Here is a 24,579-nt window from a genome sequence, read left to right as displayed (position 1 = left end):
AGACTCCACCACTTCCCTGGGCAGCCTCTTCCAGGGCTCTGCCACCCTCAAAGTAAAGAAGTTCCTCCTCATGTTTAGGTGGAACTTCTTATATTCAAGTTTGTGCCCATTTCCTCTTGTCCTATCCCTGGGCACCACTGAAAAAAGACCAGCCCCGTCCTCTTGACACCCACCCTTTAAGTATTTATAAGCATTGATTAGATCCCCCCTCCGTCTTCTCTTCTCTAGACTAAAAAGACCCAAGTCCCTCAGCCTCTCCTCGTAAGGGAGATGATCCAGGCCCCTCATCATCTTTTGATGAGTTTGTTTTGAGATATGGGACTTTGCAGTCCCTCTGCCCTTTGGAGCAGGCAGGACTTCAGCCACGCACCTTACTATAAACTTTAATACTATATGCTGTGTTCAGCATCATAACTTGGGGAGGGAAATTACGACTTAGCAGGGAACAGAAGGCTGGAACATGGAGGGGAACGACAGACAGATTGAGGAAGGAAAATTTATTGCCAAACTCGCTAATCATCCCATAACTGCATCAAGCGCACTCTTCTTGTCCCTGGTAATTACCAGGCAACATTTAATTTGTGGTAAGAATTTGGAATTTCCTGTCTACGCTGCTGGAGCCTTTTCACAAGCATATGGTTGGCAGGTGCGTTTTTAAATAGGTCTCTGAAAAGGGTGCTTGAGAATGAAAAAGAATTTTTAAGAAAGAAGAAGTCATATCATTAAATTATAGATAAGTGTGTGATGCAAAGAATTGAGTTAATTAAGACATATGATTTTCTCTGAGATCCTGCCAGGCCAGGTTACATTTCTCTACATATTTCTCCTTATAATATCCTCCAAGAGAGATGATAGTAGTATCTACACCAAAGGCGAGAGTAACGAGGGTGTTCAGGTGTTTTGCACTACAGGGCACATAATCTATGCCTTCAAAACAAAGATTGCTCCCATAAACATGCATTAGCATTGTTCAAAAAAGCCATGATTCACAGCTGAGATCTGACATCCATGAACTGCAGTGTAACTTGTTTGCTATGTTTGCTTTTGCAGGAAAGGTCAGGTTGTGGCTTCCATTGCCCACAGCTCCACTTAGAAGTGAACAGTGACTTTTAGGATCAAATAAGCAACATAAATTCAATATATTGATCTGCTGCTATTTTAAATAGGAGCAGAAAAAAAAAAAAACAAACCAGAAATGAATTGTGAATGAAGTGCCAAATTCATACCCTTTGGAAGTCAACAAGAATGATGCCAGGGACAAAGATTTGGCGTTAGAAACACGAGGAAACCATTAAATAATGGAGACATTTGTGCTGGCTCTGGGCCCCCGGAGCTGTAACTCTGTTACCTGGTTAGCACACAACGTCCCCAAAACGGCTGCCAGCCCCAGGCACACAGTGATGGCTACAGCCATGGGACACCCAAGGAACCAATGTCCAACTCCATCTGACCTGCAGATGGGCCAAAGGTCTAAAGCTGGCCATGGAATCATAGAATCATAGAATGGTTTGGGTTGGAAGGGAGCTTAAAGATCATACAGTTCTAACCCCCCTGCCCTGGGCAGGGACACCTCCCACCACACCAGGTTGCTCAAAGACCCATCCAGCCTGGCCTTGAACCCCTCCAGGGATGGGGCAGCCACGGCTTCTCTGGGCAACCTGGGCCAGGGTCTCACCACCCTCACAGCAAAGAATTTCTTCCCCAGATCTCATCTAAATCTCCCCTCTTTCAGTTTAAAACTGTTGCCCCTCGTCCTATGGCTCCACTCCCTGGTCTAGAGTCCCTCCCCATCTCTCCTGGAGCCCCTTTAGGGACTGGAAGGGGCTCTAAGGTCTCTCTGAAGCCTTCTCTTCTCCAGGCTGAAGATCAGAGGGGCTCCAGCCCTTGCAGCATCTCCATGGCCTCCTCTGGACCCATTCAAACAGGTCCACATCCTTCTTATGTTGGGAACTCCAGAGCTGGATACAGTGCTCCAGGTGGGGTCTCCCCAGAGCGGAGCAGAGGGGGAGAATCCCCCTCCTTGCCCTGCTGGGCACGCTTCTTTTGATGCAGCCCAGGACACAGTTGGCTTTCTGGGCTGCGAGTGCACATTGCCGGCTCATGTTGAGCTTCTCATCCACAGATTCATGGCTCTGAGTCGGGTCTTGCCCAAGAAAGTGTGGGTGAGAGGCTGCAGGAGATCCACGTTCAGCCCCCTGCTTCAATGCCTGTTCAATTAGCTCTACAAGGATGACCAGCTCTCCTGCAAGACAACCCCAGCCAGGCCCTCCAACAGCCCAGCTACTAGACACAGCGCTGAAGAGAAATCCATCTTGAAGACCCTGCTCAGTTAAGGATTTTTAAATTGAGCTTCCCATATTACTAGAAAGACAATAATCGACAGGCTACTGGATATCTCCAAGGAGTTGGAGTGGTTCCTCACTTTGAGAAGAACCTCTGCCTGGGATGCAGAAAACCTTCACTGAGGAAAGCATCACCGGAACTGGCACACTCTTGTAGACATTTTTAATGATCTGAATATTTACAGCATTAATATTTCACTGGAAAGTCTCTGGCAAGCTCAACACTTATCCTCTAGTGCGTCCCAGAGAAGCTGGCTGCTTCTCCCACCTCACCATGCTGGCTCCCTGTTGGACCCAGTAACTGCTGCTATTGCTCTTTCCAGGCCTATTGGCTGACCTGGCCAGTCCTTGACACTCTTCATCCTCCAGCACGTCCCACAGCACTAGGACATCTCAGGAAGAGACCTGTCAGTCTATGACCCTGCAGAGTTGTGAGTCCACTGCGTGTCACTCCCTCACCCCCACCCTTATATCTGTGTTTGCCTCATTTTACATCCTGCCTATTTCCCAGTGGGCATTTCTCTGCAGACAGGACAAGGGTAGCATCCCCCAACAAGGCTTCAAAGACATCACCAAGGAGCCACCATGAGCTGCAAACCTCAAAGTACAGGATGTTTTTGCTCCAAGACAGGCCCTGAACCCTGGTGTTAATGGCTCAAACTGACTTGAACCAAAGCCTTGTGAGGCCAGTGGTCTTACAGTGCTTGAAAGGAGCTCAGACGATGTAACTTTAGGTCCTTCTGCATGGTTATGAGTCCATTGTAGGTGAATCCAACGGTGAAGTCCCACAGAATTTGGGGAAAGTCACTGTTTTCAGCTCAGAAACACAACAGTGTGTTCCGGCCTCTGAACTTTAGGCTCCTACCTTGACCCCCTCCTGAAAAATGCATCAGCAGCATCTTTGGGAAGAACAACCACCCAGAGATGCATCCTACCTTGGTCTTACCTCATTATCCCCTTCCATCTCCTGTCCCCTGTTTGGCACTTCAAGCAGAGATGAGTCTGCTCTGCCCTCTCCTACTCCTCCAAGTCCTTCTTGACATGCGCCCTTCATGTGCAGAGCAGAATCCCTGGAGGAAGGGCCCAGGTCTTCAAACCATATCACCCCACGGGAACCTGCAGACTTTTTATGTCTTCTCCTGTGAGCCCTTGGGCGGGAAGCCCACAGCTCCAGGAAGACGGACCAGCAATCTGGAGGAAAGCAGAGCCGCCTGCCAAAACCACACTGCAACGGCCACAAGGTGTGAACCACCTCTCTGAGAGCAAAGGTGCCTTTGGACACCTTTGGTTTCATCAACACATGACGCCAACATACAAGAAGAGACCATAACCTGGCACTTTGACACAACTTTATGTCCCATACACACACAACCCTATGCTTTTTGCTCCTTGAGAAGCCTCACTGGGTTTCCAGGACAGGTGATGTGATTTCCATTCAGTTTAGAAAGCGTTTGGGGATTTTTTCAGCAGATCTTATACATGTAAGATCAAGGTCAGCACTTATGAGTCACTAAAAAATAAAGAAATACAACTTTGAAATGATACCTAATACATTTCAAGCATGGAAAGAACAAAATAAGCTTGCAGAAAGGCAGCCACCAATCAAACCATGTCCTGTGCCCTCTGTAAGTTACAGACTTGAGAGAAAGGATAAAAGGTTAAAAATATTTTTATATATATATATATATATATATATGAAAAGATCAATAATTCCTCAGGGATAACATTCCTGAAGAGACTATACCTTTTTTAATCACTTCTACAATTCTAGTTTTTCTAAGGGCTGAAGTGTAGAGAAGTTACCTGAGAACTGAACTCTAACGGTACTGAAGGTACTGCTGGAAAAAAAAAAAAAAAGCCCTTCCCTATAATATATTCCAGAAAGCAAAGACAAAAGGGCCCTTAATCTTGCCTTATTACTATTTATAATGGTACAAAGAGCCTCGGTGTTTGACAAACTTGGGTTTCTGTAACAAAACCCCTAAAAGAACCCTTGAAGCCTTTGCCCTCTGCTATTCCTCTGCAGCACTATCAGGAAAGACGGAAAACTGCCGGCGCAGTTCCACTAGCTCAGGCGGTTGGCAACGTTTCACTACTATTAACTGTCTCGCTGACCACAGACCGTGCTCAGAACATTCTTCCCCTTCCCAGGACACGACCGTGCGTACCTTAAGGCTCCAGTTCAGCAGCTTATTTAAATGCATGGCCAACTATAACCACGTAGATAGCCCCGATAGAATCAATATAGACAAACTGGGCTAATTAAGCACATTGAAAGCATCACAGGCATTACCTTCTTAGTTAGTATCTCGTCCTGACGCATTTAATGTGATTTTTTCCTAATTTTAGGAATTCACTTTTCAGGGAGTATTTTTCCCTGCAGTTCACTGGGACGTTCACGGGGTTGGAAATCAATAAGTGTAAAGAAAAAGTAGCATCTGCCAATAAGTTTGTTTCTGAGTGACGGGGGTTGAGGCTAGTGGTCCCTATACAGGTGCTGAACTTAATGACTTTCTGCTGTCCCTCAAAGGAGAAGTCACACAACAACCCATCAGCTACTGCTAATTTGAGCTTCACCTTCCCCACCCAGAGCCAAAATGAAACTCCGAAGCGCTCTGCTACCTTTATTTCAGCCGCCTGCATAATTAACCCCTGGAAGATGTTGTTAGCATCGCTGGTGCCCAAATTCTAGCTGCACACACACACACACACCCCTTCTCTGCCAGAGCCAGAAATGAAGCCTTTCAGAAGCAGCACCGCAGGACGGCGATGCCCAACGCCCGCACGGAAGATGTTACTAAAAATACGCCCTGCGATGCTCAATTCAAATCACTCCCCTAAATATTCCCATTATCCCTGCTCTATCCATCTTTCCCCCCCCCCCTCCTTCACCGGTAGGAAGAGGCCTCTCGGTGCAGCGATGCGCCCCCCCCCCCCCCTTCATCCCTGCATCCCTCCATCCATCCCCCGTCCTTGGGCTCTGCAGCACGGCGGGCCCGGAGCCTTACCGCATCCCTGCCGGCCCTCCGCCCGCCCCGCCGGGGGCTCGCCTCCGCCATCGCCCCCTCGCCACCGTCACCGCGGCCACCAGCGGGGGCCGGGGTGGGCGAGCGCGGCTCTCCCGGAGCTCGCCCCGCTCGCCGAAAAGCCGGCAGGCAGGCGGCCCCCGGCGGCTCCCGGCTGGCAGCCCCGCTCTCCTCCCCAGCGCCGGGCTGGCTTTTAAGGTGGAATGCCAAAAATCAGAGAATCAGGGAACGGGCTAGGTTGGAAGGGACCTTTAAGATCATCGAGTCCAACCGTTAACCAAACGCTGCCCAAACCACCACTGAACCATGTCCCAGAATCACAGCATCACAGAATGGTCGAGGTTGGAAGGGACCTCTGGAGATCATCTAGTCCAACCCCCCAAAAAACAGGTCCACCCAGGGCAGGTTGTACAGGAACGTATCCAGGCGGGTTTGGAACATCTCCAGAGAAGGAGACTCCACACCCTCTCTGGGCAGCCTGTTCCGGGGCTCTGCCACCCTCAAAGAAGCTTTTCCTCGTGTTGAGATGGAATATCCCGTGTTCCAGTTTGTGCTCGTTGGCCCTTGTCCTGTCACCGGGTACCGCTGAAAAGAGTCTGGCCCAAGACATGATCCCCAGTCATGTCCCTCAGCACCTCCTCTACCCGTCTTTTAAATACCTCCAGGGATGGTGACCCCACCAATGTTTGATAACCCTTTCAGTGAAGAAATTTTTTCTAATACCCAATCTAAACCTCCGCCGGTGCAGCTTGAGGCCTTTTCCTCTTGTCCCATCGCCTGTTCCTTGGGAGAAGAGACCAACCCCCGTCTCTCTACACGCTCCTTTCAGGGAGTTGTAGAGAGCGAGAAGGTCTCCCCTCAGCCTCCTTCTCTCCAGACTGAACACCCCCAGCTCCCTCAGCCGCTCCTCACAAGACTTGGGCTCCAGACCCCTCACCAGCTCCGTTGCCCTTCTCTGGAACCGCTCCAGCACCTCAATGTACTTCTTGTCATGAGGGGCCCAAAACTGGACACAGCACTGGAGGTGGGGCCTCACCAGTGCCCAGTACAGGGCGACCGTCACCGCCCCAGTCCTGCTGGCCACACTGGTCCTGATACTGGCCAGGATGCTGCATACAGGGCCAGCTCTTTCCTTCAAGGACTGGGCTCTCAGCTCAGAGCTTTTACCCTGCCCTTTCTCCCTGCTTGCCGTTAATGTTTTAAAGTTGTTTGGGATTTTGTAGGGAAGTAAGGAAAGATGCTCCTACCAAAACCTGAGGCTTGACCCCGGCAGCAAGGCCTCGCTTCCCAAAGCAAGTAATACCGGGTTTGTCCGTGCAATTACAGACAGACACAAAGAGTTAAACTAAAATCTCTACAGTCTGATATAATTTCTTTTCTGGATCAGATGCACCACCGCAGAGCTGCAATTGCATATACATATGCTGGAAAAAATAGGACACCGTATGTATTTCATATTCAGCTTATTTGCACTTCTTTATTCCAAAATTATACAAAGATCAGAAAAAAAATAATATTTTTTTATTGTAGGATGCATTATGGTTTAGGACTGGAAAGAAATCAAGCTTTAATCCTTTGTGTTCGCCGCACAAAGGCAAGTCCAGTCAAACGCCTCCTGGACACAAAGCCAGTCCTTTAGGGCCAGACCCTGTTTTTAAGGCAAGATTCCCAAGTCTTAAGATTTAGTGGACACGGGTTTCCTGCTGCTCACTCCTCTTTGCACAGAGCACTATTTATACAGACAGCCCTGATGCTACAGGCAAAGTCACTTCTCTACCCAGACACACAGCACATACAGGTACACACACAGGGCGTATGCTCAAAGGTCACAAAATAATTAAACTTTCTTATTAAACACCAAATGAATGACACTTCTATGAAAGCTACAAATTAAGAAGGATTTTTTCACATTTGAAACTTCCAAACTATGCAAAGCAACTACATTATCCTTAAAGGACGCTCTCGGTACCAACAACTGTTCAAACGCTGGCAGCAGAACTGAATTTTGATGATCACTTTAAAGAACTACTTTTCAAATGCTGCTGCTTCTCTAATGGCATGGAAACCATACCTGGAAATTTAGACAGAAAATTCAGATGAAACAGAGCCCAACATACCGACACGCTGCGAAAAGTTAACCCTCTCCTCCTTCTGCTGGACACCTCTCAATCAGCAACATGCCATCAATGCCCAGACATTTTTAACGGCCAAGTTCAGCTGGACCAGTAGTAAATACTGAAAACATGAAAAGATCTAATTTTATCAGATCTAACCAGAATCAGGCAAGGGCTTTCTCCCTTAGTACACAGCGTTTACTTCACTCTCTATCAGATGGACCCACGCCTTTGACAAGCAGAACCAAAGGCAATGATAATACACCCAGAATATTTTCATTGCATGGTCTGGCTGGGAAAGCATTTATCACAGTGCTCCTACTTATCCATGGTTTTTCCACACTTGCACACACTACGGTAACACCATGCTCTGATTTCATAGGACATAACGCATCGCTGAGTTGCAAAAAGCTTATTTTTGAGATACGTTCAGAATCTGACCATGGGGAGTACGTAAACGTGTAATAGCTATTTTACATACCTGAATGTATTTTAAAATTAAACGCATTTAAAAGAGACTTTTCCACCCATGCCCACTTACAAATGCTTGTGTAGCCTGTTTTAAGAACCTAACACTTAGGTAAAATATATTCTCACTAATAACCAGTGTCTAGAAAGAACATACATGAAGCCAATTTCTCTACCCATCAAAAGCGTAGAACATGGCACAAAACACATGTAAACTACTACGAAGAAGTACAAAACCAAGCAAATGAATCAGTTAATACTCCAACAGCTCATTTATGCACTCAAACGGGGCGCAGAGCTATGAGTGAATTAATTACAGGGCCATAAAACAAAACACTACCCAGATAGAACACATGAGCATCATTGCTCCTGGTTCCCGGCATTCTCTGCAAGTCATACATAATGGGCACGATGACTTAGTATATTAAAAGAAATTAACATTAAAGAGGACTTACTGCTATTTTTTGGAGAGTCATTTTGACGGATGTCCATGTGTCCAGTCTTCTGTCCAGGATTAGGATAAATTTGGTGTCAGACTCATGTTGACTATGAGATAAGAAAATACCAATAACGAGATAACATTTTGAGGGAATGTGACTTTGTTCCCCCCCCCCCCAAAAAAACCCACCCCAAACCCAAGCGCACAGAATGCAAACCACATTGTGGCATTTCCCCAGTTGCCAAAATCCCCTTGGAAAACAATTTCCCTGAGCAGATTCTGGCAAGAAATGTGGGAAGTCCCACCTGAGGGTTAGCCCAGGGTGATGGGCCTGCAATGGGTGTTGTGTGGGAGGTTGGATGTGTGTTGGGTGTGAGAAGGACCTTGCAGGGGTGGGAGGCAGCTCTGCTCCTGCTGAGTGGCTTCAGGAGTGGCCAGTAGCCTCCACCAGCTGTGGATGAGCATCTTGGCCACCACTGCTGAGCATTTCCCTCCCAGGGAGCTTGCTACCTGCCTGCCCGGCTCACAGCAACCCCGCAATGACTCCTGGCTCGTTTTGGCACAAGGTGACACCAAGGCAGGGAAGAGGGATGACAGCCTGGCAGGGGGACAGGGGGAGCTGGTCCTTAACCAGCTGACACCTCCCGAGGTGCCCGAGAGAGGCAGCCAACTGCTTGGAGGCACTTTCCAGCCCGCTCTGCTTCGTTTTGCCAACGATGTCCCTTTTGACACCCAAATCCTTGAAGCTGCTTTGAAGTCCCCGAGCGAGCCAGCGGTAGCGGGGACGCGGGGTCTGGCGGGTGACCCGTCACACAGGCGAGCTCCCGTCTGTAATTCAAATATTACGGGTCCAGCCCAGCCAGGCTCAACCCGCGACAAAACACACTCCGGGGCAGAATGACAACCTGGAATCATGTTTGCGCACAGGTAAGGGTACGCTCAGCTTGTAACCGAGTCCTGCGACGTGGGTGTATTTACAGGCTACTCAGGCAGTATCTACACTATTTATTTTGCGGGCGCTGGAACAGGATAGCCACGTCCCACGCCACCCTATCCGAGTGCTGCCGAGAGGCTCCCAGTACACATGCTGGCTCCCCAGAGCTGGGTCAGGTCTTTGCACTGGGCATGGCCTCCCCCCCCTTCCTCTTCGGTAATTCTTGTGTTTGGCAAGGGAAAACACAGGGAGGATTGCTCAGAAGTATCGCACGGCAGACAGTACTTGGCAAGTTCACTACAGGAAAATAAAAAAGGCACTTGAAGCCAGCGCGGGAGCTCTCATTCGACGCACATCTTGCTGCTCCGGTTTGCGGGAGCCGCATCTTTGACAAATATATTTAAAAGGAGGTAGCAGTTGTGCTGAGAGGAAAAAAAAAAAAAACAAAACACAGTAATAAAATCCCCTTTGGCTCATAACAACAGTTGCCTGAAGAGACGTAGAGGCACTCAGCTCCCGAGCTGTCCTACAAGTATCTCTTGTGCATCTCTAACGTCACACCCGCAGTGCAAAGGTTTCACGCGAATTTATACATCGAGGCATAGCAGAAAAGAGCAGAGAAAACGAGTAAGAGTATTTTACATTTGGGTCACACACAGAACTTCTGCACGCAGACAACGACGTCTGAGGTTACACGTTGTGAGCTGGAATCAGGCATAATTTTTCAGCCCAAACCCTTTTTTAGCCAAAATTGACAACCCGAGACGATTCCACAGGCTTCTGTCAGCTCTGTCTGCCCCCCACCCCGAGTTAAATGACCCAGGCGAGTGGGAGCGGGGCAAAAGGATCCTTTTGTTTGAGGTAAAAATAAAACCCTTTGGTTTTTCAGCACACCCTAAAACTTTAAAAGGTAGGTCTCTGTCCTAGAAGAAACAATTCCCCAAATCCCCAACAGGTATTTCCCAACAGGCTACAACCGGAAAAAAAAAAAAAAAAAAAGAAAAAATAGATATAGTGTTTACACGGCACTGCTGTCATTGTAACAAAACCTGAAGAAAAACCCCAGAATCCAAGTAATTTAGAAAAGGCAGCCAGACTCTAGCGCATTGTCAGTTCATAAAAGTATGCCAAAGTCTGCATTTACTCAGGACAAGGTTATATTCAGAGAGCAGCCTCTCAGCATGTTAATTTACTTTTATCAGTTCCCTTACAGACACAAAGAAGAAAGTTCCCGAGCCGTCCAAAAGCCTCAAAACCCACTGTGGGAAATTTTTAATTTATTCTGGGGAATAGTGGAGCAAGCCTGTGACTATTCGCAGCCTTGCAGGTTTATCAGATCTCCCGTCCTGCGATGTACCTTTTAGACTGACAATAAAAATAAATCAATGCTTTCCCTCACTGAGGCTGTGAGGGGTGAGTTCATTTGCATCCAGCAGCAGAAAGATGGAGACAGATAACCGGATCGAGGATTATTTCTCTCTGGGCGCTTCTTGTCACTTTTTTTTTTTTTCCCTGACCCTTAATTTTGTATGTGTTGCAGGATGCAGCAGGCTAAAAATAAAGATTGGAGATGTTTTGCAGGAGGACTTGAAATCGGATCCCGGAGTGTGCAGTTGGGAGATTTATCACAGGACTGAGAGGCTCCTTGTGGCTGTTGGGATCACAGCACGCCTAATATTTAAATCCAGAGGTATTTATAGCCAACAGCACCCTTCGCTGTGCCATTACGCCCTGTGATCAGCCACGGCTCCAAATCACTTCGTACTCCACTTCCCGATCGAAGAGAAACACGCAGAGCTCGTCTAAATACCGAAAAGCTGGATAGTCAAACAAAGGATAGGATAGGGTAGGGTAGGACTATTTCAGTTGGAAGGGACCCACAACAATCATCTAGTCCAACTGCCTAACCAATTCAGGGCTGAGTAAGTTAAAGTACATTATCAACAGCATTGTCCAAATGCCCCTTAAACCCTGACGGGCTTGGGGCATCACCCACCTCTCCAGGAAGCCTGATCCAGTGTCTCGAGCACCCTCTCGGTAGGAAACGCTTCCTAGTGTGCAATCTAAACCTCATCTGGCACAGCTTTGAACCATTCACCATTCCCAGGCATCCTGTCCCTGGATCCCAGGGAGAAGAGCTCAGCACCCACCTCTCCACGTCCCCTCCTCAGGAAGCTGCAGAGCCACCAGGTCACCCCTCGGCCTCCTTCTCTCCTGACTAGACCAGCCCAGAGCCCTCTGCTGCTCCTCCTGGGACATTCCCCTCAGCCCTGTCACCAGCTGGGTTGCCCTCTGGACACATTCAAGGACCTTCACATCCTTCTCAAGATGTGGGGCCTGGAACTGCACTGAGGGCTCAAGGTGAGGCTGAACCAACACTGTATACAGCTGGATTTTTTTTTTGTTTTAATGATAGTATTGTTTTTCTTTTACTTTAATTGTGATTAGGATACTTTTTTGTAATAAACTCTTTTGTAATAACCGCAGCTGACTTCAATTGATTTATTATTTTTTTTCTTAAAGCTTCTACTGAAATTCTGACTTAACGTTGGAAGAAATAAATTCTTTCAGGGTACACAAAAGACCAGCATTTCTTGCAAAGTCTACACTGTAGGAGCCTTCAGTCCACGCCTAGATAAAGTGCTGCTTTAGCACACTCAGGGGCAGCAGCACGGCTCCCAGGAATCCTGAAGTAAAATTAACTTCCCAACAAGACTCACCTTCCTCCCAGCTCGGTTATTAATGCCCTTGGCTTTGCGGAGCGATGAGTAGCTCACAGCACCCAGCTCCTTCACCTAACAATTATTTCCAGGAGAAAAGCGCTTCATGAAATTCAGCTTCCCTGAATCCTACAAAGCTGACACCCCGGGAGGTTTCCCCAGCCTGGTGTCGGTAGGATGATACGCGGCCCTCGCTCCTGCTGGCAGAGGTCCTCACTACTGCCTGGGTGGTTCCGAGACCCCCGTACCCACCCACAGGTATGAGGCAGGGAGGTGTTGGGTGTATCCACAGCTAACTCTGACACGCAGGTCAAATATTTACCCCTTTTGGGGACTTTCTGGCCCAAAGTCTGAGCACGGATCCCATGAAGTGACGCTGCTGAGGGACGTGTACCCGGAGCTGACACACACCTTCCATCCTCACCTACGCGAGGCTTTTCCTTGCTCCCCAACACCACAGCCTTTTCAACTCCAAAGTGTCTAAAACCACATGTTTTTAAGGTGGTCAGGTACTGAGGCAGGCTGTTACGGCTGGTAGGAGGAACAGAGAAGCATGATTAAAGTGGTTTTCCTAATAACATGCTGCACATGTTTGAATCACCAGCAAGCTCGCAGCTCTCATTAGCTTCCTGATTGAGTTGGACCTATTACAGGGACAGCAAGACTGTCATCACGTTAATGCCAGGGTGTTCACCATCACATGAAGTAAGAAGCCCTGGAGAAACCAGGCAGAGCTGGGAAGGGCAGATGCACAGACATGGGCTGCCCACACAGCACCAAGGAGAAACCCCTCCGGCTGCCACACACCGTGGGACACACCATGGGACACACCATAGGACACTGCTGTCCATGCTGGGACTGTGCTCTGTGGGCCAGGAGCCCATGAAACTTCAGAGCCCATCCCAAAAAGAGGACAGAGGAACCAGAAGCTCACTTTTTTTTTCCCCGCAGAGGTGGCCAAACACACGGTACCTCTTCCAAAGCAGCTGCTGATGGAAAGCTCCCATCTAGCTGCTGTCAGCCTGCTCTCCCCGCAGGAAGAAATTTGCCAAAACAGGCATTATTCAAGGAAATGAAGCATTCCAGGTAAATGAGTCACCAGGCTCAGCAGCAAAGAAATAGGAGGGCCATTAATCTAAGTACAGGGCCCTGGATGTGGCAGAGGCAGACTGTCACCCGCTCAAGCCCCAGACACAGGTGGGTAATGGGACCTGCGACACGCTGCTGAGCCATCGCCTCTAATGGGGACCCCAAACGGCTCATTCCTGTAATTAGTCTCTTCCGCCAGTTACGTTTCTCTTTTTCCACGGTAATGACTCTCTATTTGTACATGTCAAAATATTACTCTGCAGTTGCACGGCATATTTAAGCGGTGACACATGTCCAGGCTTAAGGAAAGCTTGCTGTTAATTAGAAACTTAATAAAGAAAATTTATGGTACATGCAAAGGCTGACAAGTCATAGGGATGATGTTCACATTTTACTCTGCATTTACTGGCACATTAAATACCACGCCTGGACACTGTAAGGGCTTGCATCGTTTGTCGTCTCCCTCTGACTTGCTCTGGGAGCTGCAGATGCCCCTCACCACCCCCCATGTGCGGGGGTCCTGACCCAGGCAGGACTGACCCCTCTGCCCATCACAGCCGAGAGCCAGAAGGGAGCCACATACCTCGGGACCGACGTCAGGTAGGTTAAGACTTTGGATACGATCTCCTCGGGCACCTCGTTGAAGCGAGCGTTGTCGGGGAGGGTGATGATCCAAGCCTTGTCCTTCCCTCGGCCACCTGGAACGCAGACACGGATGCTGCCCTGGGCCTGCTCCCGAGGAGGACCAGCAGCAAAGCCCAGTTCCACCAGTCAGGTCAGAAAACACGCTGCCATCATAGATTCATAGATTCATAGATTGGTCCAGGCCGGAAGGGACCTCCAAAGGTCATCTAGTCCGACCTCCCCGCAGTCAGCAGGGACACCCCCTACTAGACCAGGTTGCCCAGGGCCTCGTCGAGCTTCACCTTGAATATCTCCAGGGAAGGGACCTCAACCACCTCCCTGGGCAACCTGTTCCAGCGTTCCACCACCCTCAGAGTAAAGAATTTTTTCCTAAAATCCAGTCTAAATCTTCCCTTCTCCAACTTAAAACCATTGCCCCTCGTCCTGTCACTGCAGGCCTTTGTAAACAGACCCTCCCCAGCCTTCCTGTAGCCCCCCTCAGGTACTGGAAGGCTGCTATTAGGTCTCCCCGGAGCCTCCTCTTCTCCAGGCTGAACAACCCCAGCTCCCTCAGCCTGTCCTTGTAGCAGAGGTGCTCCAACCCCCTGATCATTTTGGTGGCCCTCCTCTGGACCCTCTCTATCAGGTCCATGTCCTTTCTATATTGAGGGCTCCAGACCTGCACACAGTACTCCAGGTGAGGTCTCACCAGAGCAGAGCAAAGTGGCAGAATCACCTCTCTGGATCTGCTGGCAACACTTCTTTTGATGCAGCCCAGGATGTGATTGGTCTTCTGGGCTGCAAGTGCACATTGCCTGCTCATGTCCAGCTTCTCGTCCATCAGCACCCCCAAGTCCCTTTCCTCAGGGCTGCGAGGAGGGGTTTTTACATCACCAGAAGAGTAAAAACAGGTCAAATCCTGCCTCCGATTTCAAGCACAACACACACGCACAGGTGGCAGGAACAAACGTATTAGGTACCAGATATTTCCTTTATTTACTGAGCCTGCTTTACATGGGACAGCAAAAGAAGTCAGAAATACAAGGAGAAATCAGAGCGCTGCTCTGGAACCTACAGAAACACATTTGAAAGCAAAACACTTGTTAATGCATTGAGTATTTGAAGGTAAGACTATTTTACAGTACGGCTTGGGACAGAAACCTAATACGCTATTTCGAACCGCCTCAATGTTTTATTAACAACATTTCTGGTGGCACTAGAGACTACCTGGTGGATAATATCCTGTGCAGAGTATCATTTTGCCAAATAGCGCGGAAGTTCATCTGGAGTATTTAATTACCACGCAAAGACTGGAGAAATTCTTCCCCTGGAGAAATTCACTGTACTCACCAGAAAGAAAAGCAAACTCCTTCATCAAATCATCACTGATGTCCTTTGCACAGATGGGTATTGCAGTTTCTGGAAAAAAAAAAAAAAAAGTAAAAGTAGCAGTCAAAAAGGAAGGAAAAATCCAAAGCAAACACATCTATCAACCCAGTGGTGGGACTTCGACCAAATGCAGCTTCTCTAAATTACATATGAAATTTCGTAACAACGGATATATGGTTTTCCTAGAAACCGATATTTCTAATGACACTAACAGGGCAAATGCCATAAGTATGTATCCTATCAAATGTACTAAGGCAGAACTGCCTGGGAGCTCGAGTGCTCTCCCCCCAACAGGATATATCCCACGTTAATATTTATATTTTGGAGCTACTATACTTTACTCCCCTGTTTCGCAAACTCCCCCAGTGCCCCCTCGCCCTGGCAAGAGGTTCCCGCTGGGAAGGGCAGCGTCCAAGGCTGCTGCACTGGGAATCAGGTTAGGTTTCCAGACTGTGGAAGAGTCTTTAATTTTAAGCAAATAAGCTTCCGAAATCATGTTTTCCTCTGGCACGGGGCCACACGTGCTGGAAAGGCTGTTATTCTTCTGCTCGGTTATTAGATTTCTTTTTAATTAAATAATGGGAGAGGCTGTTTTACTCCCGTATTTAGCACGCTGACCCTTTCAGTGGCAATGAAGCACATCGGAACGATTTACACAACTTTTCCCTGGGAGAAGGAAAGGAAACCCAGACTGACTGAACACAAGAGGAGCTTACAGAAGGGTAGGCATTTTTCTGCATTATCTATAAACGGAACAATAGCTAGAAATTAAACATCCTTGTTCCCGCAAATAAATGTTTTAAAGCACATCTGTACAGATTAAAGTCCTTGTGCTTTCTGATAATCAAATTTTAAACACTGATTATTTTACAGAGCTGTGGTCCTAGGGAGGAATCCTTCGGCTGTTTTAAATCACACGGGCTGCATACTTCAGCACACTCCAGCATAATCAATATTTATTCTATTTCACTTTTTCCGGAAGCTTTCTGGTCACTTCGACTTTATCTAAGGATGTTTCAGGCTTTTAATCGCCGTGTGGACGCTGCAGCACCGCAGCCCAGAGGTGGCAGGGTCGGAGGGGGTGTCTCTGCTCCCGCAGCCCCCACCAGCCACGGGCCACTCTCTGCTTTCCTGTGCTCATACCGCTATTTTCTCCTCTTGTAGATAAAAATGTTATTTTCCTTTGTTAAGGATTAAGCCCAAGTCCCGCTGGCATCCACAGAAACATTCTTGATTTTAACAGGCCCCAGAATTGGCCTTGGTAAGAAAGATGTTTGTCTTGCAAGATATTTCAAATATTTCTCTCTCATTCAACTGCTTCACCCAACCTGAGGACAAGCAGTGGCCATAGATTTCTTCTCCATTAATTGATTTTTTTTTTTTCCCAGCTCAATAGTTTCATACTGATAAAAATCACACTTAATAACTTAACGAGCTCCAATGCATGAAGTAGGTGATATTTAACACGCGGGTCTTTGAAAAATAGAAGACAAAAGCCCCCCTGGCTGAACAGCCGCGTCTGCCTGCGGTGCTCCACGGGAAAAGCAAAACACACCTGGGGGTTTGCAGTAAAAGCAGCTTTTTCTTTCTGGCCCTGCGGTGATACGGGAGGGAAATGCTGGAGTATTGAGACCTGTCCGGGAAACAGGCTGGGAAAAGGGGGTTAACCTTTGCACGGTGAAAAAATAAAAAAAAAATTAATAAAAATCGCTTAAGTTTGAAAAGACGTTTTCTCCCTGAGAACAACCTGCAGCCTTAAACTAAGCTGGAGACAACCATGGTTGGGGAAAAAAGTCGAATTTTTCAGCAGATGTTTTCAAACTTTGCTTCCCAGAAAGGAAATGCCATCTCAAAAACACACGCTTTAGCCCCAGAGCCGGGTGCTTATTCTCTCGAGTCTCTCTGAGCAGCAGTTTCCCAATGACCATCACGGAAACTGCAAAAACCAAGGGATGTGTATTATCCCCACCTGCGCCGGGGGGTGCAGGAGGACATGCTGTGCCGTGTCCTCTGCCACCACGGGCGCAGACCACCCTGTCCCACAGAGCCCACCAGCTCAGCCCCATCAGGGCCATGCCTGCAAGTGGACCTGGCATTTCTGGGTTGGAGGTGCAAAAGCACCACAGGACGGGGGGTCCCACCACGCTCGGGAATGACCCGAGGAGGGACCCGCTTTGGGAGTTACGGTTTCCAGCAAGGACCCTGCTCCCCAACATCTTATTCCATGGAAAGTTTCATCCTTGACTTTGTCACTGAGGTGGAGACCCAGACTTCTAAGCACCCTTATGACTTTGAGATTCCTGCTCTAGTGGGAGGTGTCCCTGTCCATGGCAGGGGGGTTGGAACTCAATGGCCTTTAAGGTCCCTTCCAACTCTAACCATTCTGATTCCCATTTCCCAAGGGGTGGCATTTTTGGAAGAGGGGACTCAGCACCTTCAGAAAATCAGGTCCTTCCGAGCAGTCCCAAGTTGAGCACGCAAAATTGGGGGGAAAACGAGGTGGGAGTAATTTACTTCCAGGCAGTGAAGGCTCGGGGAGCATCTCCCTTACAAACCCTCCCCATCTCCTGTGGGGTAGGAGACTCCAACAAGCGACGGAGGAGCAGGACGGCTGCCCTTTGCTAAGGTCAAGGCACAACAACAGGCTGATTGTGGTCCCAATTAGAGCCGCTCTTTGGCCAACTCATCGCTCGCTCAGCACTGGCCATCCAACTCAGCCTCCTGGGCAAACGTTAGGGAAAAATCAAGTGCTGGCATCCAATTTGCGAGCACGTTTGCTGTGCCTGCGGCACGTCAGTTGGACGTGGCTGCAAATCCCGTGCAGAAAGATGACCTTTCTCCTCAACTACTCACCTCTGGAAAAAGAGCAGTGAAAGGCAGCGGGGCACCAAAGATCTCCGCCTCTCAAACAAGGCTTCCCTTGATGTTTGCTAGCAAAGTGGGGATTTCTTATTTGAAGGACGCTCTTGGGACAGCACAAGAAAGACCCCAGGGGCGAACAGCGCAGCCAGCCTGCATCTCACTTGGCACAAGGCAGAGGAAGTCAAGGTTTCAGGCAAGTCCACTCATTTCTCTTAAAAAGAGGCATTGTGATCATCAGGTGTTATAGGACAGAGCTGTGCTGCCACAAAACCGAGCCTGAAACCCTCACGTTACAACATCCCAGAGCACTTCACAAACTGCACCACACAGTTGGTATGAACTCAGGCTTCAGGGTCTTGCTAAAAACGAGCAGCATCTGGATGATAAATTGGCATAACAGCGTAGTGACAGGTTTTATATAGGCTCTAAACTGGGTATTTATAAAACGCTGCTGCAGTTATTACATTCAGAGACTGCTCTATGGAGGAGATGGTTGCCATGACACAGAGCTTTGGAGGATGCGTGAAGCCGAGCAGGAAAAAGACAAAGGGGAAAATACAGAGTCTCTACTCTTCCAAGAAAAACTCACGCGGCTCAGCAGGGAACCCTGCTGAACCTACCCTGTCCCCATCCTTTGGGTTACACAGCCCACAGCATTTTGCTGGGTCCTCTCCCTAGGGCCGTATCGCAAGGCCATTGCACAGACCGAGGTGGTAAGAATGATGTTTATTGGCAGAGACGTTCCCTTTCAAGGCAACTCAATCACAGCAGGACCTTCACGGAATCATGAAATCGTCAGAGTTGGAAGGGACCTCTAGAGATCATCTAGTCCAATTCCCCTGCTAAAGCAGGATTGCCCAGAGCACATCACTCAGGACGGCATCAAGGCAAGTCTTGAAGATCTCCAGAGAAGGGGACTCCACGACCTCCCTGGGCAGCCTGTTCCAGGGCTCTGGCACCCTCACCGGAAAGAAGTTTCTCCTCATATTTGAATGGAACTTCCTATGTTCCAGCTTGTGCCAGTTGCCCCTCGTCCTATTGCTGGAAACCACTGAAAAGAGTCCAGCTCCATCATCCTTCAACCCCCGCTTTAGGTACTTGTAAACATAGATAAGGTCTCCCCTCAGCCTTCTCTTCTCCAGGCTAAAGAGCCCCAGCTCTTTGAGCCTTTCCTCATAAGGGAGATGCTCCAATCACTTAATCATCTTAGTTGCCCTACGTACAGCGGAGGTCTGCAGTGACATTCAGTGAGGGGACAGCCACTGTCCGAGTCCAAATTCCTCTTGTAAAACTCAATTAAACCCCAAAGGGCTTTGCTCTTTGGTAACTATTGTTTTCTTGTCTTTTCCAAACCTCGCAGGCTCGCAGCATCTGCCGACAGCAGCTGTGTAACGCCCCTGCCAAGCTGATGTGCCAGCGCCTTGCGCTTCATAACACCGACCAAATATTGCTCGCAACCATAAACCCCATCTGGAGATGGCTTTGTTGTGAATGGGGAACAGCAGCTTTTCATGCGAGGGTTGCTGCCGTAGTCTAGAAAACAAAACTGAAGTAAATCAAATGAAAAGGGTAAAGGATCACGTTGAGCTTCTGCTTGTCCTCAGCTGCTTGGACATCTCCATCCAACCAAGCAGTGTCAAGGCAGCCTGCACATCAGCACATTTGTAACCTACTTCCATTGCCCTCAGTGACTTTCTGGCCTAAGCAGGGTCATCAGCCAGCATCCGCCTCAGGTGGTCCCACCACAGAAAGGCCCACATACCTCCAAAAGTTCCTAATGACATCCATAACACAGACCCACACAAACCAACAGCGTTGGCAGGTCTGGTGCTCGGGGAGTTCCAACGAGCGGGGCTTCTCCTGGCTGCCACCAGCAGCCCTGTCCCCGGCCATGAGCCTCCCAGAACAGCTGATGGAGCACAACCTGGGTTAGGCGTGAGGACTAAACCGTCTCCATCTCATTCGCTTTGCACAGGAGAGGGAAATCCCTTAGAGCAGTGTGCCCCAACCATGAACCCAGTGCAATGCAAAGAGCAGCCCTTTCAGCTTCTCCAGCTGAAGCTGCTCTGCTTTGCAAAATTAAATATTTATCGGGGAAAAGAACAGAAATGCAGTCCTGTATCCGAGGAGAAAGATTGATGCATCACCCTGCAATTCATCCCCCTCACTCATAGAATCATAGAATGGTCCGGGTTGGAAGGGACCTGAAAGACCATCCAGTTCCACCCCCCTGCCCTGGGCAGGGACACCTCCCACCACACCAGGTTGCTCAAAGACCCATCCAACCTGGCCTTGAACACCTCCAGGGATGGGGCAGCCACAGCTTCTCTGGGCAGCCTGGGCCAGGGTCTCACCACCCTCACAGCAAAGAATTTCTTCCTAATAGCTCATCTAAATCTCCCCCTTTCAGTTCAAAACCCTTCCCTCTCATCCTATGGCTCCCCTCCCTGATGAAGAGTCCCTCCCCATCTCTCCTGGAGCCCCTTTAGGGACTGGAAGGGGCTCTAAGGTCTCCCCAGAGCCTTCTCCAGGCTGAACGCCCCCCAACTCTCTCAGCCTGTCCTCACAGCAGAGGGGCTCCAGCCCTCTGATCATCTTTGTGGCCTCCTCCAGACCCGCTCCAACAGATCGATGTCCTTCCCGTCCTGAGGGCTCCAGAGCTGGGAGTCCTCACTCACTCCGCATTGTTAAACCCATTCAAAAGAAGGGACCCTGCAGCCCATCGCTCTGGGCACTCAATTTGGATCAGGTGAACAATTTATCTTGAAATTTAATTATCTGCAAAAACATGTGGGGCCACAGCTTGCTGCAGGAAAGCCGAGTCTCCATCACCCCAGTGCGTGTCCCAGCCGTTGAGCCTCACCCTGCTTTACCCCCAAGCAACTTCAGAAGACTTTAGATTCCACCCAGGGCACACCAAGAACCACCGCCGTTCTCCCTGCCAGCACGCCGTGTCCAGAAAGCAAAGACAGAGGGAGTTATCAGAGAAAAATAGACTATTTTAGGCTGCCTGCAAACTGCCCTACCATGAACGGCACGCTTGCATGAGGTCTGCACAAAGCAGGGGTGACAGGGTGGGTGTCCCTAGCTGCCATTACTGCCCATCACCGCTTTGACCAGTGTCTTCTGGGCATCGTGCTCCACCTGCGTGGTCTCCAAGCGGTGGCTTCCCTGACAAGCTTATTCCTGGAGTAGGATCCTAATTTCCACCTCATCACATCCACCCTCTGGCCTCTCCAACCTGCCCGGGAAGTAGAGGGGAGGCTTCAGGTGCGTAGAGCGGGTGTTCACACAGCATCCACGGGGACCTGGGCCAGGAGGGGCTGGTGGCCAGCCAGGCGGCACGACACTGACGGAGACACCCTGCCCAACCACGCATCCATCGGGGAACGCCTGGCAGATAATAGGAGATTGGGCTCCTCAACGAGGCCTGTTGTACCCACCTAAAGGTTATTTATGGGACCTGGTCCGAGCAGGGGACTGACAAGGGGCTGAGGCTGCTTCCTGCCTTTGGGACTAAACTGTTCCGTAGCTGGGAGCAAATCGTGTCTCTCACAGCTTCTTCAGTTCCTCGTTTGCAAACAGGTACAGGCACAAGCGCCAACAGGATACAATGTTAGCCAAGGGCCATGAGCATGTCTGATGACATCTTGTCTGATGACAAGACACCCTAGCAGCCCCCATCCATCAGGCAGACGTAGATGTCCACGTCTGTCCGGGTTGTGCGAGAGCTGGGATCAAAGGGCGGGTGTTAAATACCCTGTTGAACTACCTGTTGGGTGACATTAGTAGGAAAAGGTCTCCACAACCCACGGGACCAGTTTCTGGATGCTCCAAGGAACTGAAGGTCTCGGGATCGGACATAAAGTCCACCAGCCAGGACTCGGTGGCCTCCTCCCTGGGGACCTGAAGCCAAGGGATCATTTTTCCCTACAAGGGAGTTCACAGCTGGCTCCCAGGGGCTCACAGGTCCCAACCGGGGACTTCTAAAAATCCACAGGGCAGAAAAACAGAGGGGCCTGCTGATAAGACACATTTCTACTCGGTTCCACCAAAGTCATCCAGAGCTGCAGAGAACATGGGGCTTAACGGCCTTGTGCTGCAGTTACACCTTTATACTGGAGGTAACAGCCTGGCCCCGGGTCTAGACCCGTGGGGACTTTTTCCCCATGTGATGAATACTCTACATCAAATTTCCTTCTCTCCACACCGCAGAAGCTCAGATGCTAAAGAAACTTAGAGACCTGACGGTGCAAAGTGCAAAAAGCTGCTGTGATCCTCCTCCGCCTTTGCGAGTGATCTCAGGTGAGGCGCAGGAGCTGTATGTGTAATCGTTAACTATTTCTCACAGCAACCCTGAGCCGCACGCCCCCTCAGGAGGCACCAAAACCACTTTCAGATGCTGATCCACCCTGCCCTGACACACACACACACGCTCTGCCCTAAAATCCGGCTGCATTGGTGGATGAGAAGCTCAACATGAGCTGGCAATGTGCACTGGCAGCCCAGAAAGCCAACCCCATCCTGGGCTGCATCAAGAGAAGTGTGGCCAGCAGGTTGAGGGAGATGATTCTACCCCTCTACTCTGTGCTCGTGAGACCCCACCTGGAGTTCTGTGTCCAGCTTTGGAGTCCTCAACACAGGAAGGACATGGACCTGTTGGAACGGGTCCAGTGGAGGGCCACGAAGATGATCAGAGGGATGGAGCACCTCCCCTATGAAGACAGGCTGAGAGAGCTGGGGTTGTTCAGCCCAGAGAAGAGAAGGCTCCGGGGACACCTCATAGCAGCCTTCCAATATCTGAAGGGAGCCTACAGGAGAGCCGGAGAGGGACTCTTTGTCAGGAGATGTAGTGACAGGACAAGGGGTAATGGTTTTAAATGGGAAGAGGGGAGATTTAGATTAGATATTAGGAGGAAATTCTTTCCTGTGAGGGTGGTGAAGCACTGGAACAGGTTGCCCAGGGAAGTTGTGGATGCCCCATCCCTGGAAGTGCTTAAGGCCAGGCTGGATGGGGCTTTGAGCAACCTGCTCTAGTGGAGGTGTCCCTGCCCATGGCAGGGGGGCTGGAACTCGATGATCTTTAAGGTCCCTTCCAACTCTAACCATTCTATGGTTCTACGATTCAACAGTTTGCAATTCCAGGCGGTGCAGCCGTTCCCTGAGCCCAGCGAGCGACACAAAAGACCCATTAAAATATTTATGGCAGAAAGCGTCAACACCCTCGACTGCCGCAAGCCCCTTTTGTCCCCCCGTGGGGACAGCTCGCACCCCGCTGTGGCCATGGGCTACACGGGAGCATCTTCATCCCCCCAAGCCCCGGGCTCAGCCTGCAGGAACCTGCTTGGGAACTACAGCCAGTCGAAACCCCGTTTTCGTTTGGAGGGAAAGAACAGCAATTAAATTAGGATTTTTAAATGCTTATTTTTCCAGAAGACGCCATGTATTGATCCTGAGGAACATGATGGGGCTCCTCGACTGGTTCTGTCAATAGCCTGATGGCAAACCCCCACCCACCACACCTGAATCTCTCTGTAAATCCTCAACCTGGCAGATGCTCTTGCAAAACCAGCTTCTACAAGGAAGTTCCTGGGAAAAGCATCAGAACAACACAGGGGACAAGGGGTGGCAGAGCCATGGGAAGAGCTGCACCCCAGGAATATGGTGGGAGCTGTGGATGGACAGGGTGTATTTAGAGGGAATGGGTGGTTCAGGTTCTGGCAGCACACGTTGGTCCCCAGGCTACAGGTGGCCCTGGGGCCATCCTAGGAGCCCGGTGACGCTGGCAGCCAGGCATGGGTTGGCCCTCGGAGAGTTTGCTATGAAGGTGGGTCAGCAGCAAAACAGCTCCTTCAGAGCCAGATGGGACAGACACACAGCGCCATGGTTTCAAAGGGACATGGACCTTGCAAAGCCATGCCCTGTACAGGCAGGGACAGCCATCGTCACCAGCTCCCCGGTGCGGCCACCACCCTCCACAGCTACATGGGCACGAATGCAGACCCCTCTTCCCAAATGATCACCGTAACCGTCCACGTGTGACCAGGCCCCAGCAAAAATCACGATTTAAACTTCACCAGGAGCCTCATCTCGTGTCACAGATGGGAAACTGAGGCAGACACATCGGGCGGGAACACATCGAAACCACCCAGCGACTCAAAAAGGCCATGGAAAGTCCCGGGAGGGTTAGTCCGTCACTAGGCATGACGGGCTGGTCACCATCCCTGGTTCAACGACCGCTTAAATTATCCCTTGTCAGACCAGGGAGGGTATTTTGAGGAAAGACTCGCTCTGTTTGCAAGCTCTTTCTTTTACTTCTCCCCAAGCACCCGCTCCGGCACAGCGTAGGAGGCAGGATACGGCACCAGATGGTCCTCTCTTCTGACCTGGTGGCTGTGCTTCTCCACCGAGGACTTCCAGGGCTTATCTTCAGTAAATGCTTCAGCACAGGCTCACATGCCCATCACCCAAACCTGGGAGCATGCTCGGCTAAAAAAACCACACAGCAAAAAACAAGCCAAAAGGGAAGCTTCTGAAAAACTAGAATGACCTTTTCAAAAGGCTTAGATTTA

The 24,579-nt window shown here is 49.7% G+C and overlaps 1 protein-coding gene across 1 annotated transcript in view; it reads right to left on the bottom strand.

Annotated features, from left to right (window-relative positions):
• The window catches only part of MCF2 (MCF.2 cell line derived transforming sequence), a 63,557-nt gene that overhangs the window by 34,447 nt on the left and 4,531 nt on the right, over positions 1 to 24,579 (bottom strand). Inside the window, exons 2-4 of the mRNA XM_074148226.1 lie at positions 15,107 to 15,175; positions 13,716 to 13,830; positions 8,406 to 8,496 (exon numbers count right to left, since the gene is read on the bottom strand). Of these exons, the coding sequence (XP_074004327.1) occupies positions 8,406 to 8,496; positions 13,716 to 13,830; positions 15,107 to 15,175 (275 nt within the window). The remainder of the gene's footprint in view (positions 1 to 8,405; positions 8,497 to 13,715; positions 13,831 to 15,106; positions 15,176 to 24,579) is intronic.

This window comes from Numenius arquata, chromosome 5 (assembly GCF_964106895.1).
Source record: "Numenius arquata chromosome 5, bNumArq3.hap1.1, whole genome shotgun sequence".
Classification (NCBI taxonomy): domain Eukaryota; kingdom Metazoa; phylum Chordata; class Aves; order Charadriiformes; family Scolopacidae; genus Numenius; species Numenius arquata.
This window is presented reverse-complemented; position numbering and strand designations above follow the sequence as displayed.